This window comes from Cygnus atratus, chromosome 2, assembly GCF_013377495.2.
Source record: "Cygnus atratus isolate AKBS03 ecotype Queensland, Australia chromosome 2, CAtr_DNAZoo_HiC_assembly, whole genome shotgun sequence".
NCBI lineage: Eukaryota > Metazoa > Chordata > Aves > Anseriformes > Anatidae > Cygnus > Cygnus atratus.
Window position 1 is genome coordinate 50,889,299 of NC_066363.1, and position 21,993 is coordinate 50,911,291.

Below are 21,993 nucleotides of genomic sequence, written 5' to 3' on the forward strand. Positions count from 1 at the left end.
AGCGCTTTGCATGGGAAAAACCTCATTAAAGGTGCTCCCCCAGGGTGTCCCACCCGGGTCCCTCCCCCGACCCCTGGGCGCTGCCTTCGGGCCGCGGGCACGGCTCCTTCCAGCAGCCTGGGAGCGATGCAATGATGACAAGTGCAGGCCGGTGTTAGGGTTCAGTTCCAGCTGATTTTATTTCCTTCCCGACGAAAAAAAAAAAAAAAAAGTTATTTACAGAAGGTATATCAACAATCTGACAGGCAGTGAACTTGACATGGTTAGCTGGCATGATTTTTTTTTTCTCTTCTTTCCCAACGTTGCGTTGTGGGTGATCGTTAGACAAAAAAAAAATAAAAATAATAATAATAATCTACACAGCATATTGCACAGGATGGATGACCAAAAAAAAAAAAAGTTAAACCCTTAACGGAACCACCTCATTAGGCAGACGTCCTAGTGCCTGTCATGTTATATTAACATACATAAACACACAATCTTCTTTTTTGCTTATTATAATACAGACTTAAATGTACAAAGATGTTTTCACTTTCTTCATCTTAAACACAACAGCTATAAACCTGAATACATATGCTATCATCATGCCATAAGAGACTAAAACAATTATATTTAGCGACAAGTAGAAAAGGATTAAATAGTCAAATACAAGAATGAAAAACGCAGTACATAGTGTCGCGAACTCAAACCGGCATTTAGATAGATCCAGTGGTTTAAACGGCACGTTTTTGCTTCGAAAAAAAGTGCAAAAGATGTGGTTTACAAGTTAAAGGTACAGGATCCCTTCTACGTAAATGCACCAGTTGCTTTACTTCATTTCGGGATGCGAAGTTCCTTTCTCCCCCCCAGAAGGGTAGCGTACAGTGTACACGGCTCGGGCTGTGCGAACCCCCGCACCCCCCTCCCCAGAAATGAACAGGACTGCACCGCGGGCACTGGCGGCGAGGGATGCTGTCACTTTAAGATGCCTGCAGATTGGAGTGTAAACATGGACAAAATAGGGGCTGATTTGTGTGTGAGTGAGTGAGCAAGTGTGTGTGTGTGTGTGTGAGAGAGTGTGTGTGCACGCACACGTGTGTGAGATACTAACCAGCGGCCCTGTTGTTAAAATCAGGAAATCCAAACAGCGATTTACACCGATTTACACCCCCTTTATATATTTTTTACAAAAATACACTGAGAAAATAATCAAACGTTTTCATCTCTCTTCTCTTTTTGTTTTTTAAAAGTGTCAAAAGTCTACATTTAAATATAAAAAATTAAAAGTTAAAACTCTAGCCCTTCAGTGAAGGAGACATAAAAATGGTGCGGGTAATAACGAGAACTACCAAAAAAGGACAAAGAAATACAAGTCAAAAATGTTTGGCCAGTATAAATACGTCCACTTATAAAATGGCATCCGATTACATTTACAAGGAAAAAAAACAACGATACGAGGATGGAGCATCGGTGAGAAAAAACAGTCTTTTCATTTACAGCTCTAAGGAACAAACACATACATACTCTGAGAAAAAAATTTGGTCCTGAATTTCTTTTTTTAAAAGTCCAGCACAGATTTGAGTTGCGTTTGAATCCTTTAAAGAGTTAAGAATGAAAAAAAGCTGGTGATATTTTTGTAGGAATCAAACATAGCGCCATCTATCTGCTTTTATATTATCCTAACACTATTTGTTTCAAACTGTTCAACAGTCTTACGGAAATCTTAAAAAGATAGACAGGATAACATGCTATATTAAACCCCACCAGTGAAATAATCCAACACCATCACGATTCTGAGTAAGAAGAAAAAACTACTTTTTTTTTTCCTTTTTTTTTTTTGTATTTTCGCTTTTTTTTTTTGCAAAAAGCAATCGCCCTCAACGTCCCCGGTACCACAACGTTACAGAAACTGTTCCGACTCGGTCTCTGTTTCAGAAGAAGTTTTCAGTGTTCTTGAAGTTTTCGGCCTTTTTTCTTTTTTTTTCCTCTCTTTACATATAGCATAAGGTGACTGAGAAAAGCGCTGCTGTCACCTCATCGTGTACGTGCAAATCCGTTTCAGTTTATTATTATCTTCCCAAGCCGGCTCCCACGTTTAAGTCTGGCTCTTCTCCTCCTCCTTAGCCAGGCTCTCAGTCCAGCTCCATCCCCCTCTCCTCCTCCCATCATCGGCGCCTCCTCTCGCCGCAGAAGAAACCGGGACGGGTTTTCTCACCCCCCAAAACGTGAACCTTGCAAGGGCTCGGGTGGACTTTTGTGTGTGTTTTTTCTTTTTTCAAGCAGTTCCTGTCGCCCCTTTGCAGGAAAGGGCGAAATACTCGAGACATCCAGCACAAGGCATCGCTCCCCTCTTCTTTTGCACCAAGCGGGCAATAACAAAGGCCCCAGAGGTGTCTGCGGTCCCCCCTCTGTCCCCCCCCTCTCGTCTCTCTTTTCGGGACAAAACATAAGAAAGGAAAAAGGTAGCTTTTCGCCGCCGCCAGTCTCTGGAGAAGCAGGGCCGGGCTCGTCCCTCGCAGGGGGTGGGCGCCCAGCAGCAGCAGCAGTGTCCCCGGCCCCTGCCCAGCCAAAAAAGACCCCCGAGAGCCCCGACGGGAAGGGCAAGTCCTCCCGGCACCGCGTCTGCGCCTCCTCCAGCTCGGGCCGGCCGCGGAGCTCAGTAGGTGAAGACCAGGTTGGAGATGCTGGACTCCAGCCAGTCCCCCGAGATCATCTCACTTACCTCCGGCGTGCAGTAGTCCGGGAACTCGAAGTGCGAGCCCGAGCCGGGCTCGAAGTTAAAATCCAGGTCCCGGTCGAGCACGGAGGAGCCGAAGCTGCCCAGGGACATGCTCTCGAAGCCAGGGCTCGGGTTGAGGTCCAAGAGGTCGTCCTCGAACTCGTCGTCCGACGAAGAGGAGCCGGAGGAGGAGGAGGACGAGGACGAGGAGGAGGACGAGTGGGAGGACGCGGAGGAGGACCGCGCCGTCGAGGGGGCCGGCGACGAGGCCCGCAGGCTGGTGTAGCTGCGGTGGTCGGCGGGCGAGCCCGATCCCGACCCCGAAGGCGAGGGGCAGGGGGCGCCGCAGTCGCCGTCGGGCCGGCCCGCGCCGCCGCCCCCCTCCTCGTAGAGGCTCAGCGGGTCGCCGGGCTCCGCCGAGCCGCCCAGCGTGGGGCTGCCGGGCACGGCGCCGCCGGGGGAGCCCGAGGAGGAGGAGGAGGAGGAGGCGGCGGCGGCGTTGGCCGCCTGCCCCCCGCCGAAGATGTAGACCCGCTTCAGCTTCTTGTCGGCCGCCGCCGCCCTGCCGGGGCCCGACGGCGGCGCGCCCGCCGCCCCGCGGGGGGGCCGGCACAGCGCCTGGTGCTCGGGCGGCAGCAGCGCGGCCGGCGGCTCCCCGGGGAAGGGGGCGGCCTTGGAGGCACCCGCCGCCGCCTTGCCGTGGGGCCGGCCGCCCGACGGGGGGGGCTTGGGGCCGCCGCCGCCCTTCTTCGGGGCGGGCTTGGCCGCGGCCGCCGGCCCGACGGGGCCCCCGCCGCCGGTGCCACCGCCCGTCCCGCCGCCCCCCCCGGCCTTGTCCGCCTTGTCGCCGGGCTTGGCCGCGCTGTTGCCCGACTTCACCTTCTTCCTGGGCCGGTACTTGTAGTCGGGGTAGTCCGCCATGTGCTTGAGGCGCAGCCGCTCCGCCTCCCGGATGAAGGGGATCTTGTCGCTGTCCTTGAGCAGCTTCCAGCGCTTGCCCAGGCGCTTGGAGATCTCGGCGTTGTGCATGTCGGGCGACTGCTCCATGATCTTCCGCCGCTCGATCTGCGACCACACCATGAAGGCGTTCATCGGCCGCTTGATGTGCCCGCTGGGCGTCTTGCACCAGCTTCGGGTCGTCCGCCTTCCCGCCCGTCGAGGCGGTGGAGCCCGGCGTCGGCGACGAGGCGATGCCCAGCTCCAGACCGGCCCCGGACTCGGACGTCTCGGCGGCCAGCAGCGCCTCCGTGTTCTCCGCCGTGCCGCTCTGCTGCACCATGGCGGCGCCGGGGGGCCGACCGGGGCTGGGCGCCGCCGCGGCGCGGGGCAGGGCGCGCAGCTTCTCACGGCGGCCCCGGCCCGGAGCAGCCCCCCGAGGCCGCGGCCCCGCTGCCGGCAGCGCTCGCACGTCCACACCGGCTCTCCCCCTCCGGGCGGCGACGGCAGCCACTCGGGGAGGCTTTTTATTTCTCTTGGAGTGTTTTTAGTTTTTTTTTTTTTTTTTTTGGCTTTTGGTCTGTTTTTGGCTTTTTTTTTTTGCAGGGGGCGTGGGGGTGTCGGTCTGATCTTTTTTTTTTTCTTTTTTCCTCACCACCTCGAAGCTCGCCCCCCCCCTCTGCCGCGGCGGCTGTTCCGGTGGCCGGGTGCCGTCCGCCTGCCCCCGGCCGCTTCAGGGGGGAGGCGGCGAGCCCCCGAGAGCGCCGGCTGCGGCACCCGTGGCGGCGGCGGGCGGCTCGTGCAGGCAGAACGTGGCCGTGGCGAGGGAAAAGAAAACCTCAGAACAAAATTAAAAAAAAAAAAAAGAAAAAATCAAAAAGAAAAATTAACAATAATTAAAAAAAAAAAAGGCACGGAAAAAAAAAAAAAAAGCACGAAGGTGTACGTCCCGGCAGGAAGAGCGGCCAGCCGGGCGCCGAGCCCCGTCCTCCGCTGCTGCTTGCTGCTGCTTTGCTCCGCTTTGCTTTTTGCTCCGCTTTGCTTCGCTTTTCTTTTTGCTCCGCTCCGCTTTGCTCCGCTCCCGTCCGCGCGCGCGGAGCCCCGCGGAGCCGCCCCCCGCGCTCCCTCGCTCGCGCGCGCCCCTCCCGCCCCGCGCGCGCTGCTCCGGCTGCAGCTGAGAGCGGCGCCCGCGCCCGCCCCGCGCCGCTTTATCCTTTCGCGGCCCGCGCCGCGGCCAATGGCGCGCTGTATCCAACGCGCCCGCGTGCCAAGCACCGCCCGCCGGCCGCCCATTGGCCGTCGGCGCGGCGCAGCAGGGAGGGCGGCGTGCAATGGGAAGCGGCGGCGCTGACCTCATCGCGGCGGGGCGGCGCCGCGCGCCCCGCCCCGCCCCGCCCCGCCTGCACGTGCCCGCCCCGCGCCCCGCGACCGCCGCTGCCAGCAGCAGCAGCAGCAGCGGCAGCAGCGCTGCGCGGCCTTGCACCGGCCCTGCGGGGGCGTGCACCCTGCACCCGCACCCCATGCACGGCAACGGGGGGGGAGAGCCCGCCTTGCTCCCCACGGGCTGCACGCGCCGCTCGCCAGGACAGCGGCCCCGGCACGGCAATCCCGGCGGTTTGTTTGTTGGTGGTGTTTGCTGCACGCAGCACCGGTTTTTGAACCAAAGGGAAAGCACGCTCCGGGAGGGCTGAAAGTTTTAGGTACTCTGTATATTGCACGTCACACATTTGTTCACATATTGCATGCATATCACACATATGTTGCATATATACCACATATATACCACATACATTACCTATATATTAAGTGTCTCTGCAAGAAAGTGTACGATAACACCCTTGAGCAGCATTTCCAGCTGGTTTGAGAGCAAGCCTTGAATATTAAGGTGCCACATCGGACTTACACCATTGCATTGCCAAGGGCCGAGGGAAGCCCTGAGTGCCTGACACGCCACTCAGGAGGTCACCTGTGTTACTGGGAGTGCTTCCTGAGGTACCTCCAAATTAGTGCTTTGCTTGCAAAATCGATACCTAGCACTTCCTGGTAAGCACTGGGTGAAATGTTGCCTTCTGGCTTCCCTGAGGACACCCGGTGACATTGGTGAGTTTGGGCTTTGTGAGAGGCAAATTGTTCAATGCTCTTCCCCTCAGCCCCAGAGCTGACACGCAAACTGTTGCACCGCAGCCCAGCAGCTTCTATGGACAGCAGGGCTCAGGGTGTCAGGAGGCACTGCTGGGGCTATTTACACTCGTGTGTAGTTACATTCACGTGCAGCAGCCCGACAAACTGGGCTTGGAAGAAGTCCTCAGCTTCTGGCTGCTCCACCTGTCAGCAAGGGCATCGAAAGGGAGGGATTTCAGTCCTCATTTGGCATAGAAAGGTGAATTTGTTTAAACCACACAGCATGTAAGATATTCTTCCAGACAGATTAAAACAGAACTAAGAACCAATGGGCAGAGATGTGGAAACAAAGAACTGCAGATAACATTTCCATTAGATGTGTTATGGTGTGCAAGGTCTCGATGCCCCCAGTAAGATGACCCCCAGGTAAATTAAGTGTGTCTTTAAATTAAGCGTGGCTTTGGTGGAAGCAGCCACTGTGGCGTCACTGTGGTTCAAGCACTCTGTGTGTGCGGGATGGACAGAGGTGTATTGGTTCCCAAATGAAAGCTTACCACATTAGCAAACTCACCCTTTAGAACTCCTTGATGAAGGAATGGCAAGGATACGACGTGAAACTCTGTTAAAGCACTTTGATATGATTTCTTGGCCGTCTCCTTTTAGCTAATTGCTTCCACTCCTAATCCTCTGACTGAACCGAAAAGCGCCTGCAGGCTCCCCAGGTGTAAGCGTGGGGACACACCGTGAGCGTCCAGCTCCCATCTGAAACGCACTTTTAGGATCACGGGCCAAATTTCGCCGCTTTTTAACAACTTGAAAGGAGGAGAAACGTCCCTCCATTTCCTGAGGGCTTCCCCAGCCCAGGGCGCGGCGGGGACGCGAGGTGGCAGCGCTGAGCCTCGCCGGGCCGGGGACCGCCGGGACACGGCCGGGACACGGCCGGGACAGGGCCGGGACATGGCCGGGACACGGCTGGGACATGGCTGGGACATTGTTGGGAGACGGCTGGGGTTTGGTGACAGGACCCAGCCGCACCGAAGAGCCCCGGGGGCCGTCCCGCAGCCCGGGCCTGCCGCCTGCCTCCATCCAGCCCCTCAGGGCGTGGAGCGGGGCGGAGGGTCCTGGGGAGGAGGAGGAGGAGGAGGGGGATACGCCCCCCCACCCCCACCCGCCGGCTCTCATTAGCCGCTTAATTAAACCAAGAGGAGGGCGCAAAGGGTGCGGAGGTGCCCGTGGGGTGCGAGCCCGCGTGGGGCTGCTCGGCGACCCGGGGGGAAACATCCTGGCTCATTACAGCGATTCCCGGGACATCTTGCTTCCTGACAGCCCCTGACAGGCGTCAGCACGGGGAAGAAAGACAGCGTCTTATATCCCTTTAAAAAAAAAAAAAAAAAAACAAACACCCGAGAGTATTTCTGTCTGCTGCTGAAATCCGTCTCCGTAACATATATTTTGCCTTGCCATTCTACGCTGCATTTTAAGGAGGTGCGTGGCAGTGAATTTGGCCTGCTTGAATTGCAAATGACAAGGCCAAACCAAAGGGACACTGTTAAAAACACCTTTCCCACCATCATTCTGTTGCCTCGTTTGATGTAGGGGTAACAAAGTTGATGAGATACTAGCAATAAAGAGGAAAAAAAATAAATAAAACAAAACAAAAAAATGGCTTTTAATATAACATGGTGATAGCCTGTGTTCATGATCAAAGGAGAGTGTGCCCAAGGATCACACATACACTGAGACATTAGCTGGGCCCTCCTACTGCATCCTGTTTGCAAGAAGCAAACCCCATTGTACAGTTGCATCACCCCAGCTCATGGAGTGCCTTTGCTCAAAGTGATTCATAAACACTTTGAACTCTCTGATTTCTTTGTTAAGAAGAATTTTATTGCTTGGAAGCGTTGTACAGATGATATTATTTACTCAGGAGTGAAAATCTGTTGCCTAAAAATGTACGGTACCATTTCCTTCAAAAACGTCCATTCCCTTACATTGTACTTGAACACGCATAGATGTGCAGTGCTCCTGTTATGAGAACGCTGAGATGTTTCTAGCTCATTTAATACAATAAGTAGGTAAGGAGCCATTTGCGTATACATATTTATATTAATTCAGATATTAATCACTTATATGGAAATGTTTGGTTTGGGAAGGTAGAAAAACCTCTCCAGAGATTTTTAATAAGAAAATATGATAATACCTTTTATCCTTTATCCACTTTGGTGACTTTTTAAGTCTAAACTTGTTCTCTGTGAACAACACATTCAAAAGCCTTGTTAAAAAAAAAAAAAAAAAAAAAAAGCTAAGAAAACACACTGTCTGCATTTATTTAGGGGAGAACTGACACCCCTATCCAACCATATAAGATTTAGGAAATGTATTTTCTTTTTAATTTTCATATGAGAAAAGCTTTTAACTTTATTTTTAAAGCTGTTTTGGCAAGCCTTTTCTGCAAAGGTTGAAGAGGAATTACCAGTCTGCTGCATATGTATCAGCAGATTGCATATGCATGAGCCCAAGCTGCAGTGGAGGCTGCCCCACAAAGGGAGCAGCGGCTGGTGCGTGGGTGCAGGGCTGTCCCCCTCCAGAAGGTTCACGGGGGGATCACCCCACTCCTTTGGACCACTGTGCTTTTTGAACACACCTTTCTGCACTGCCCTTCTTGCTCCCTCCCAGCCATCTGCACTCTTCCTTCCTGCATGCTCTCGCCTTCCCATGCCTGCTCCTACACACTCATCACTATCACTCTTGTAACATTTAGCTCATCTTTTCCTGTCATCCCTACGAGCAAGCAAACAGCTGCAAGAAGGCAGCTCAGAAGAAGCCCACGTAAGTATCAAGAATGAAGTAATAGTTCTGCCCACTTCCACAACTTCATGATGTCACCCAGGCTTGAGCATCGTTGATAAGACAGAGCTACAAAACCACCGTGCGCTGAATTAAAGTCTAGCTTTCTAAAATCATTTAGAGGGATTTTGCATGCTATTTAATTCAGTGTATGGACAACTTATGTGAAAGAAAACGTTGCTTATACTTAGCATTCCTGAAAAAGAGGCATTAGTTAGTCTCTGGGCACATAGGAAAAAAAGGTTTTTTGTTGTTGTTTTGCTTTGTTTTGTTTTTAAATTTAAGTCTTAGCTTTGTTAACTTATTTCTTGAGAGACCATTTATTGAACAATATACTCAAGGTAACTAAACTGAAAAAAAAAATCTTGCATAGGATTTAGTTGAGATCATTGTCTTTTTTTGTAAATTCTTTGGCTTATTCATGGACAACTATCCACAGGATCCAACTCTGTGTCAAGAAAATTCCTTTACCAAGCTGCAGCTGGTTTGGGTTAACCTTGCAGTCTAAGACTGCTAAGGACCAGCAGTACACAAATTTCTGGAGGATCCACCTGGCTTCAAACTGACCAGAAAACTGTCACTGAGCCAGCTTCAGGGTTAGCATGGAGGCTTTCTGCAGAGCCTCCAGCAGAGACTGTCTCCAAAGTAACGCTGTTTACTGCTCAGGACAGAACGGTGGAGGTAATAACTGTGATTATTTCAAATGTCTTTAATTTTAGGATCTCCTAAGGCATGGAAATAACTGTGACTAAAAATAGCACTGTCCTGCCATTAAGACTGGTCTTAAAAGTGGTCCATCATTTTCTGACATTTCAAGTTTAGACAATGTTTAGCAGTTTTTATCATAAAATTACTTTTGTGCTAAGAAATTCATCCTTCTCCTCCCCTCATTCAGTCCTGCGTCCTTCAGAAGTAACAGGTTAATTTCTGTCAGACAAATTTTACTTGTCTTAGTTTTTTGTTTGTTTGTTTGTTTATTTTCAATTTGATGTTTCTGATGCACAGTTCAATGGAGCAACAGCAGATTCTGGAGGGAAAAGGCAAAATACATTTTAATCTAATGTGAACAAGAGAAAAAAGTAATCTTCTTACCATCTTTTTATTTCCTTTTGTGCTCAGGACAAATACAAGTCTGGCTTTCTTCCTGGTTTCCTTCCATATAACATATAATTGTTATTCATGATGGTAGTGGTGTGACAATTACTATGGTGTTTTTTTGTTTGTTTGTTTGTTTTTTTGAATATTTTGTTCAAATGACACCATTCTGCACTTTCCAGGGTCTACTCTATAACTTCTGTCACCTACCTCACTTGTGCCACTTGTACAGAACAGGGTTTAATATCAAATGTGAATATTTATTTTAAAAATAAAAGGTATCTTCAAAAGCTTTTTTTTTTTTTCCCCCTCTCTAATAACTGTATCTTTTTGAAAAGAGTGTCCGCTGGTAGGGTTCTACACGACTCTTTCAATATAGCACTAATTTAGCTGTCACACTCCAGAAGTGTATACACGAGTAATCTTAATGTGCAGGTTTGCAGGTGAGACAGGATGTCTGAATTTACATTGCTTTATGAAACCTGTATGTAAGTTTGATTAATCGCTATCAGAAATAACAAACTGTCTGTATGGAGCCTTAGGAAGCCAGAATAGTATACTTTGGTTTTTATTATGAGAATCAGTCATTTTGCATATATTATCACAACATTTTAAATTTCAGCTCATGTGTTTCCCAAATAGACATAGTCTGGTGTCTTATCTAAGTATCAGAAATGAGTTAAAAAACCCTGAGCAGTTGAATTTTGCTTCCTAAAATTACTGATTTATGAATATTGCATAAGTGGATGCCAACTTACACTATATTCTGTGTGTTATAAATGTAGCAGTTGAAAAATGTGAAAAATATTGTGCTCCTGATAATCAAAGCACTTGCATAAAAAGATTATCTGCTGAACCACGCTTTGTTTTGTTTATCAGGACTGCCTTTGAAATTTGAGGTACAAATCTTGCTGGTGTAACAGAAAATGTGCCTGTAGCCAGGAAAGACTGTGCACAGCCGGTTAGTTTATTCTTACACCCATCTCATTCAAAGAAAAAAAAAAAATTTTTTTTTTTTTTTAATGCCTGACTGTGGGACAACTTCTCCAGCTATTAGCCTGCCCAGAGCTGTTAACATTACACACTTAGGTCCCAAATAAACGCCAGTAAGGTACCAAACGAGATGCTCCAATACGGCTGTACAACTGAGCGCCACCCAGGTAATGCAGAAGGTTTGCCTTCAGGCCAGCTTTGCCACACCTGCTCCCACCAGCAGACTGCGACTTACTCCTCCAGGCACAACCTCCTCGAGTGCAGGTTTTGTAGTTTTCCTCTCGTTCCCCATGCTTCTCCACCCAGCAGCTGGCCGGGGTCTTGCCGCGGTACCCCCACTGTCCCTGCCCCACCGTGGTAGCTGCTCCCTGCTCGCCTCCGTGCACCCACCAGTGTTTGTGCAGCTGCCTCACGGTCAGCGCTGGGGAAACCATCACCAAATGGACACCAAGCAGACAAATGCCTTTTTTTTTTTTCTTCTCTCCTTTCTTTTACATTTTAACTTGTATCAGCATCCGGATTTGGTTTACTGCATGGTTATGCAAATACTCGTGTGGAGCGACAAAAGGGAGGAAGGGGGGCACACATGGTCAGCCTGTTTGAGGTTTTGGTAGCAATGCCAACACTTGGGTGGCAGTGGTTGGTGGCTGCCTAGCCCAAACTGTGCCCAGGGGATGCAAAGTGTCACCTCAAATCTTATACATGCCTCTGCTGGCGTGGCACGGAAGTTACACGGTTCCTACGGTAAATGTTTTGCACAGGGTAGAAGTAACCAGGATACAGCATTGTAATATGTCCTTTAAATCTGGTGTGTCTTACACCTGGAGTGTAAGTAATGCTTATTCCTGAGGTGTATGACTTTGTCAGGAAACATCCCTGAGGCAACAAGCGCATCACTGATACAAGAGCATGCACATACACACAAATATTGTCATCAAGAATCCTGTGTGTGATTTTTGTCTCCTCTGTATATAAAAGGAAAAAATATTCATCAGCAGACATGAGTAGTGAGACCAGTGGGGGGAAATACAACACAAACACCACAAATATTTATATTATGGAACTAAATTAAAAAAAAAAAAAAAAAGGGAGAATATCAAGTTCCTATGGGAACAGACACTGGAGATGCTTGCTTCTTGGGTAGCAGCACACTGCCAGCTGTGGTGTAGGATAAAACCACCCTAGCCAGCTGGAAAATGAGCCATTTCAGGAACCGTAGTAAACATCAAGGTCTTCATCCCTGGTTTGTGCATCCCCTCAGCTGTGATTCGGGGGTGGTTGTAGTTCTCTGAGGTGTGCCCATAGCAGCCGGGCGCAGGCTGTGGTGTGGAGGTGCCCTGCGGTCCAGCTCAGCAAGGCAGCTGCTGGCAGATGTATGGCTCCTTTGCATAGCTTCGCCTGCCCAGAGATCCTTGTCTTGAACTTTCTGCTTCCTTGCTCTCAGCCACGGTGTTGCTCCAACATAACTCCTGAACTAATTTGTTTTTAATCAGGTAAAGGAAATGAAAACAGAACTCACCCAGCACATAATTCACGTTCAGTCTAATCTTGCAAAAATTTACCTATGGGAAGCTTATTGATTTCATCTTCAGAATCACATGTGGCAAGATAAATTGCCCACCTACTGATGAAGATAAAAATCATCCATCATTTAATTTTCTCAAGTAAACTATTCCTGGTTTTCCATTTTCCTATCCTTCCTTACTGCTATAAATGGAAAAAGCTCTGCTGTTCATATATAGATACAGAGTGATGCATTTTGTAATCTTAAATCCTTCATACTTATATTCACTCACTGAGTTTTCAAATTGCGTGCTGCTGTACATCCTGATAGTGATGGTAAAACAAAAAGGGCTTGATGCTGCTTCTTGGGAAAGCTTAATATCTAACGCAAAAACCCTCGCAAGCTAGGGGCACAGAACTGATGTCTGACCACTCTGGACTGCTCACAGATTTCTAAGCAAATCTAGCCATGAAAGGGTATCTGACACCTATCTCACAGACGCAGCTGGCATTCAACTCAGACATTTGATTGCATTTGCAATTTTCTGCCTTCAATTGGTCTTGTGTTATTGTGTAAAGAAGACAAATTACAGCATAGGTAGATTCTCAGCCAGCAGTTTTTCAGGTTTAGTTCATACAGGACAGCATAGTACCTGGCTGGATTAAAAAAAAAAAAAAAAAATATCCCTTCATATCCAGAGGGCTTATTCCTCACCTTTCAGGTGGGTGATCCCCTGGCACAGGCATCCAGCTGCCCTCTCAGTCCAGAGCAGGGCTGCTTTGTCAGGGGGATGCCAGGGACCATGTTCCCACAGGATAGCACTGTGCTGTTCTCTGCCTCCCACTCGTGAGTAGACCAAGCAGCATCCAATGCTATGCATGCAACGAGTCCCCTCTTTTTCCACTTTCAACTGCTTTTTTTTCCTCTCTCTTTGTCTGAAACAAACACATTCGGATGAGTTGTTCAGTCCGTTTGGGTGAGATACAGCATTGTTTGTTCAACTTACTCCTTCCCTCTTTTAAAGCAGGGAAATACCAGGTTGAATTTTGCACTAACTTGAAAAACAAATCAGCTGCACAGAAGTTTTTCCTTATTATTTCCCCTATTATTTACTGAAGAAAAAAAATAAAAAAGACAACAGTTACTCTGCATTCATCACAGTGACTCGTATAAAGCATGTGATTCTTATGTTAAGTAGCAATTTACAGATGGCCAGGTGCAATCAACATATCTAATCTTATCATGCATTTGTTTTATTCGCAGCTGCAACAGTTGGTGTCAGTTAATAGGTTACTAAACACGGAGTATATTTATTTCCTTTCATCCTGCTTTGGGGCTACAGAAGTGTTTTGTAAACTGTTCTAGCTGTTGAATTTATGTTTAATTTTTGTGTGTGGCTTTTTTTGTTATTTAGTTTGTGTCATTTAGGAAGAAAAGGAACATGGCTTTCAGAGAAACTTTTTTTTTTTCTTTTCCCATTTGTTCTATTTCTTTTTCCATTAATTTAGAGACTACAAAATAAGCTGTTTCCCCTCGTGGTTTCTAATCTAAATTAGACCAGAAAATACTGATGAAGTTTAAAGTTTCTGTTGTTATCGTTTGTTTCTTTTTAAAGAATGATGTGTCATTAATGAAGGGCTCCATTTTTCCACTTTAGTACCCATCAAGTCATGTGGTGGATTCAGTATGTAGAATCATAATCAGTATAAGCTAATTTTAATAGTAGTCATAAAAATAAGGATTGTATTCTGTTCTTAGCTTTATGGCTCACACTGTGGCCACCAGGATGTATAGATATATATACGGTAGTAAACTAACAATCAGATAACCTCCAAAGGTCTAAGCATGCTGGAATAAAATTGAAGAGCCTGTCTAAAGTTAATGTCTAGTCACTAACAATGATTCTTTTTCCTTTTTTTTTTTTTTTTTTTTTTTTGTAACAGTGTTGGTGTCAGTTCTGTTTTTTCTTTTTTTTTTTTTGCTTTCACTTACATCGAGAAAATTTTGTGTCAGATAAAGAGTGATGCTGTAATAGCTCTTCTATAACTCACATGCTCATACACATTTTGCTTATATGTATCTTCAAATCTGCTTCCCAACAAAAGGAGTTTTAATAATAAAGAGAACAGCTATTAGTACAGGTCAATGTCTTTATAAATAATTAGGTATTCTCAAAAGTAATGAAGGTGCACATGTAAATGAGTTGAACAACAACAACGAAAAAAAGATAAATAAAGAGAAAAGAATCTCAGATTCTGTCCCTGATTATGGTCTTAAAATGTATGGACAGCAGTGTCTTATCACTGACATAAAGCAGAATATATGCATAGTAATCGGCAACCATTACATCTATGAATTTAATGAAGCTGAGCTAATAATTGCAGGAAATAATTTACCTATTTAGATTAGCCCCTTTCTCTGCATATATTGTTTTCAGGTAGGTTGAAATTCCCTCTGACTTTTTTTTCCCTGAATTATATTTTCACTTTTCAGTGCATTTTTATCTCTGATACTTATCCCAGCACGATATTTGCATTGCTGTATAAAGTATTGAAAACAAGACCTTTGTTTAAAAAGTTTATTAGTAGTTGTTCATAGACCGAAAATCTAAGCTGAAGGCCTCAAAATATTTTGTAATTTGATATAAATAATGACTGGATGCATGCCAAGATTTTGCACAGAAGCATAATTTTGTTTTCCCAGCTTTTTTTTTTTGGCTTTGAAATCTCTAGTGGTCATGCTCCCTCTTACTGTACATCACCTTATGCTAGATGGGAAGACTCTTCTCCAGGCAATGCTAAAATCTTTCCATCCAGGCTGTATGTACACCAGTTATTCTGTCACTGGGTCTGGAGACAGGATTATCCAGCCTGACTAATACATTGTAAAATGTATGGATTTTCAGTTAGTCAAATAAGGCCATAATTGTGATTTTAAGCTTCCACCTTGAGGAGCTTTTGTTGTTGGGAGGTGGAGCTGCTGCCTTACGTGATTTACTTGTGAAATCTGAACTTTAATTTCAGAGGTTGAATATTTGAATAGTTGACTCCTTATGCTTGGTTAGACATGCTAATTCCAGTCTAATGCAGAAGATACTGATGCATGCATACTTGTCTACCTGTGCAGTGTTTTGTAGCTCATACTCAGCGAGTTCACTCACTGTCTACCCTGCAACGGGGGGCTGGAGGTGTGCTGGGCTCACGTTCCCACTACCTCTACTTCGCCCCGAGGCCCCTGCAGCCAACACAGTCACTGACCTCACCAGGGTTTGCTGCACTGGGTCAATGCCGCAGAATGCTCAGTGTGGAGAGCCACTAGCCTTATATCCCTCCAAAGTACTGATGTACTAGAGTAAGGAGTAGAAGTGCATTGCCCTGGCTCACCCAAACTGGAGATAGCTGCAGTGTGAGCACCAAAGGGTGCTGGCTGGCATTGCCATGCTGTCAGGAGGCAGGCAGATGGGCTGGAAGGGTGCCTGCACCTTGCTCCCAGTGAGCTGCCTTTCTGGCTGTGAAGGAAAGCATTACAAGTGGCTGGTGGCACCTCTTTTCAGAGTTTTTTTGTTTGTTTGTTTGTTTGTTTGTTTTGTGAGGCCCCATAGAATAGCAGAAACATTTGAAATAATCATTGAATAATAGTTTTTAATTGGACTTTTTTTTTTTTTTTTTTTTTTTTTTTTACTATCCCTGTGTGTTATGTGGCCACAGTAACCCACAGAGGACCCCCTGACCATTCTGGATTGCACTGCTCTTGGAGCTATGAATGAAGCATCTTTTGCAGCTTTTACCCTGTGTTTTATTAGTGTTTTGGTTTTTTTTTTTTTAAAAAAAAAAAAGCAATCTGTAGCCTTGGTAGTTTTAAAGGATGCTCTGAAACTCTAAAAGGCAGGAACAAAAAATCAGAAACTTCTCTTTAGTGAAGCCTGCTCTTATCAGCAGCAAGAGCTAGAAAGCACTTTCCTTATCTCTGGCTCCATTTTCAGTGTGCTCTTTGATGTGATTTCAGTATTGGTACTAATAAGGGTTTCACTACTGATCAAAGTAAGGAAGAAACAGAGAAACATAAAAACAGTGGGCCATTTTGGTGCCGTGGCAGGACATCTAGGCAAATACTGCTGTTCTCTGCCCATGTGAAGTGGTACATCGAGGAAGAAGAGCAGGTAACAAGAGGCTCATCACCTATGCATCGAAGGGAAACCAATTGCAAGCACGAAGGAGCACTGGGACTCCAGCCAAGGCTGTTTCATATGGGAGAGGCACCTTTTCTCTGGGGGCCAGGGAGAGATGTTAGAGACTCCTGAGGCTTGTGACTTCTGCTTGCTGGCTCAGGCACACATATCAGCATCTTTTACAGTCAGTTCATGTTTCCACATTTTTCTTTTTTTCTCCCAGAGCATGGAGAGCAGGAACACTCTGATTGTTTGCTAAACAAATGCCGAGCTTCGGAAGGCATCACAGGTCTCTGGGAATAAGGATCCACACACCTCCTTTTTGACTATTACTTTTGACTGTAGTGGTCTAAAGACTTATTAAAAAGAAATCTTCCAATGGAATATTTAGTCTTAGGAGGAGCCGAGCTCATATATATCATTTTTAGAAACACAGCTAAGCGCAGAGCTGAAATGAGTAGAGCTTTGGAGATGAGTGCTGCTCTCTCCCTCCCCATGTGGGTTCAGTGCAATATAAACCACCAGGTACTAAAGTGCTTGTCATCCCGCTCATGTCTAGCTGCTCTTTTCCTACTGGAATGCAGGCAAATTTCTTATGTGAGGCAATATTTTCTAAGGCTACCTAATCTGACATATTTTCTAGCGAGTGTTGCGGTTTGGTTGTCTGTTGTAGTGCATGGTCCAAATCCAAATATCATGTAGTCAGTCTTTGAAACAGATAATCCATTATATTGATAGCAGTGACCTTGAACTCACCTGGCTTTTCTGCACCTTAAGACTTCTGGGATTTTCCCTTTTACCATAGATACACAGGGGTGTTTTCGTCCTGGGATTTCATCTGTTCAGAATTTATGAGTACTTGATTCAGTAATCTTCGCAAGTCAATCTGCAGGCCTTCTGCAAATTTTCCAGTTTAAAACTTGAAATTGAATTGTATTAATTTTGCCTTTTAATGACTAAGCACACCATCTTTTTAATAATGACAGTTCAGACACCCAAGTAGTAATTATTTCTGACAGTCTACAGGTGAGCGTATTCAGCTCAGAATACATTACTACAGAATACAGTCTTCTGGCAGACTTCAGAGCAAGCAAACACAACTGACTTTTTCTTCCCTTCGCAGGATATTATTGTCTATGAGGGGCCATTTTGTTGAAGTACAGCACTAAATCTGAGAAGTAATCTTCTGAGGCTTTTGTTTGGTCTCCTGTTTTGGGGGCGATTATGGGGAGAGGTAAGAAAACATCCTTCCTTCCGTAATCTATGAAGAGACACCTGGATTTTGAGCCTTAAAAGAATGTTACCAGATTCAGATGCTGCCTCTGAAGGAAATGGGCATGAAATTAAGCATTGGTATCAGCCAATGGAAATGAGTGCTATCATTTGAGGGATGCAGGAACTTCATTTTCCATCCAGGGCAAAATGTTTGTGAGAGACTGCTCCTCCTGGATGCTGCACCATTTATTGTTCAAAGTAGCATGTAAGAGAAAACATGGCTCTCACCAGTCTATAAAACAAACCTCACTGGTACCGCCTGTGAGAACTCTTCTGCTTGTGCTCTGGACTTTGTGTTTGCAGCAGAAGTCCACTGCTGGCAATAGGCCCAGGCAGGGAAAGAGAACACGAGGCAGTGGAGCTGGGGAATGGCCTCCTGTTTTGGCACTTACAGATCTAAACCTGTGACACCCTGAAGGGACCATGCTCTTAATACTGGTACTGATTTGGTACTATTAATTACAACAAAGTTTTCCAAACAAAATTAGATCTGAATGGTAAAAAGAAATATCTGTGATCCTCGTGAGTTCAGGCAGTATAACACACAGATAGAACTAAATGGTAAGTGGGTCAAGCACTCTTTGCCTTACAAACGGTGTGTTGTGGCTGAGTAACTCAAAAGATCCATTAGATAGAATAAATGATTATCTAGAAGGAAAACAAACAAACAAAACAAACAACCACCAACAACAAAAAATAGTACTCAGAGGTCAGTTAAGTATTTGATATAGTGCTGCCCAGGAAATTATTAATTAAACTTGGGAAGATGGGGATCTTTATAGTGTTCTGAGGCTGGGGAGAAACTGAGTCAGGGGCCTCAGCTCTGGACTCTGCTGAAAAGGTTAGGTTTGGTCTGGAGGGAAGCTAGCAGTGAAGCTGTGAAAGGATTTGTCTCAGCATTGTTTTTATTTATTACTTTCATTAATGATTTGGAAGCACATTAAGGAAATCCATTCGTAACACAAAGAGGCATAGCTAATGCAGAGGATGATTTGGATAACATACATGAACTGTGTTTCTGTATGAATGGGGCAGGAGAGATGGGATAAGGAAGTACAAAGTGCAAGTCCAGGCTGCTACAGATTACCAGCAATTGTTTTTACTATGGGGTAAGCGTTCAGTGGTTATAAACAACAAAGGCTGAGAGAGCAGCCTGGGTATACAAATCTGTCACAGGAAGAATATCAGTTATCAAGGTGCTGTAGCCACAGAAAGCTATAAATTTCATAATTTCATAAATCATAATGTTACTAAGATCAATTTAGCTATTTATTTATTTATTTATTTATTAGCAGGGGTTATGGAAACCATTAGTATCATTGATACAAGGTTCTAGTAAGACACTACTGAAAATTCTGGGATAATAGTCATATGTTTTCAGGAAAGATGAATTATGGGCTTAGAGAAGAATTACATTCCAAGAGAATGGAGAAACCTAATATATGTAGGTAGGCTAAAAAAGACAAGCTTCATTAGAGTAAAGGCAGAGAGGGGATTGGACACCTGCCTAATTAAAATAAAGAGCAAATAGGGAAAACTTAAAGGTTTAAGCTAAAGATGGGTTATCAAAAGATTAAATGGCTATAAATGAGCTCTGAGCAAAATGAGAAGTAATTATTAAACCCAGAGTTCTATCCAGTGAAATTATGTGGAGAGAGCAAGAATATTTAAAACATAATTAAAAATGTCTCCCCAGCAGTCTTTAGACTATATTAGTAAAACATTTCTTTTATTTTAACATTAATCTAGGCATTCTGTTAAAAGAAAAAAAATAAATCTTTTTGCACATATGCACTTAAAATATGCATTTTTAACATATAAGAAAAAGACTTTCTCTTGCCAGACAGAGTAGCAGTGGTCTTGCTATTGCAGCAGCCTTTGACAGTCAAGAAGCACAAATAGAGGAGTGTGTGGTAGCCTTAGGCTGGTGTGTGCTTCCTTGGCATGTCCTGTGCACTGACCAGCTGCACACCCAAAGCTGCAGGGGGATGAACACTGCCAGTCATTCTGGAGGTGGAACAAGCAAAGCCTGGTGGGCAGATCCTAACCTTCCAAAACGTCAAAGGACAGGCCTTATTTGTATATAATCTGTTATTCATTTCATAGTACAGTAAATATACACTTTTTTTTATATATTTTCATTGATGAACATTATATTTCAAACCTACAGTTGTATTTCATTGTATTTCAAACCTAGAATTTTGGTCTTGAATTTGACACATCCAATTGAATAAGCTTATTATCAAATAAATAATAATCATATAACAATCTCACTGACCAAAAACTTAATTAGGGAAGATCAAACTGGAAAAAAAATATCTATTCAAAAAAAGTGAGAAATTTGCATTTATGAGAGTTCTGTGTACAGCAAACCCTGCCTTTTGGGGTGCCTGATCTATGGGCATGTGCTGGCCTGCACAGGGCTGGGGACTCAGTTGTATTTCAGCCAATAGGGAATTAATCGATTGCTATCAGAAAGAGGATCACGTGTTTTATTATTATTCAGCAAGATGGAGAACTATGAAAGAACCTTCAGGAAAATGGTTAACATAGATCAGAGAAATCTCTTTTAATAAAAGTGCTTTAACACACTTTAAGCATATGTTTAAACATGATAAAAATGAAACATGAACCTAAAGAAGAAACACACTCTTGACTTTTTTAAAAAATCCGTGAACTGAGGCTTCTATTACTTTGATGCCATCTAGTTCAGTTTTTAAACTATTCTGGAAAGGAAAAGGGGACCCATTCAAAATGAATGCTAATTGTATCTAATAGCTTAGCTAGAAGAACTGGTTGAGCTTCATTTGCTGATTTTTTTTTTAATCATTTGTTATATTGTTGTTTAGCAGAACTGCACTTTATAGTTTCAGATAAGATCAGAGATACACTGCATTTTGTGTAGTGTCAAAGACACTGAAATGTGATTTCCATCCTCAGACTGTAGACCAAAAGCAATACTGTACATAAAATCTTGGCTTGGTTAGACCAATGGGAAGGAATAATCACTATCATTCATTTCAGGTTTCAGAAAAGAAAGTAACATTTTTATTTTCCACAAAAAGAGATTTTTTTTTTTGATTGAGCTATACTTGATTTACAGGTAGAAGGAGAAACAAAGACTTTGCAAGGGGCATATAAAACTACAAAAATCATTAAATGCAATGATATCGAAAGTTTAAAGCAATCAGTAAGCTGTGTGTGACTGCAAAGCACTTTCACATGGCTCGTAAAAGCGCTGTGGATTTAAATGCACGTCTGCTAATCGGTGTGTGCTTGCTGTGTGCTACGTCTCATTGTGCTGGAGTTCCTCTGAATGGCTGAGAGTCCGTCAAGCACAGTTTCCTGTTTCCCAACAGCAGATGCTGATGAAAAACAAAGCATAAGAAACTGGATAAGCCCAGGCTGGTATTTCCACAGGGATATCCTCCTTGTCCTAGCAATTGGTGCTTTGTCCGACAGAGCATGTTGTGTTTGCCTGCTTGACTTTGTGTCTTAGTATGACACATACATGTGGCTTATCCCCCCGAAAAGGTGGAAGGCTCATGGGTTAAGGATGAGATAGAGAGTGAGGGTCATTGGGTGTGTGGTCCTTATCTGCATGGCAGATGCCAGTGCTCCAGGTGCTGTGTGCACTGTTACACACTGAATGCGTGTGGGGTGGGCCTGCTGAAAAACCGTGTACATGTACGGAGGATGATCCTCTAGCCATGGTCCTTCAGCACACATGCACCAAAGAAATATGCCACTGAGAATTTCAACAGATTGGTTGTGTTTTTCCTCTGAGTTACCGCAACGATACGTATAAACATGACACAAAAGATTACTGTTATATGTGAATTTACATGGTTGCCTCAAGCGCAATTAGAATGTAATTTGCACTTGTTCTACATGGAGGTTAATTACCATGGACTTTTTAAGGGAGTAATCGTGACCTGTAAAGCAAAATGCATCCCTGAGCTGGCAAAACATTCAATTTTTGCATGTTGTCTCTTCACAGGAGTGCAAGATCTGCATGACATGAGACAAAACTTTTTACGGTGAGGGTGACGGAGCACTGGAACAGGCTGCCCAGGGGGGTTGTGGAGTCTTCTTCTCTGGAGACATTCAAAACCCGCCTGGACGCGTTCTTGTGTGACATGATTTAGGTGTTCCTGCTCCTGCAGGGGGATTGGACTAGATTATCTTTCCAGGTCCCTTCCAATCCCTAACATTCTGTGATTCTGTGACTTCCCTTCAGTATTCAGTACCATTAAAGCTATCTTGCAGCTCTGCATGGTGCTACATGGCAGTAAACATTTATACTGGTAACTGTTTGACCTCTGTTTAATGCAGGTTTGATTGAGTGTTGTGAAA

The 21,993-nt window shown here is 45.2% G+C and overlaps 1 protein-coding gene across 1 annotated transcript; it reads right to left on the reverse strand.

The window, feature by feature from the left end:
* Positions 1 to 481: 481 nt before the first annotated feature.
* Positions 482 to 4,040, reverse strand: SOX4 (SRY-box transcription factor 4). Its single transcript, XM_035549850.2, is given in 2 exon segments — positions 482 to 3,829; positions 3,831 to 4,040. Coding segments are annotated over 2 exon segments (1,341 nt in total). The 5' UTR covers positions 3,978 to 4,040; the 3' UTR covers positions 482 to 2,635.
* Between the last annotated feature and the right edge of the window lie 17,953 nt (positions 4,041 to 21,993).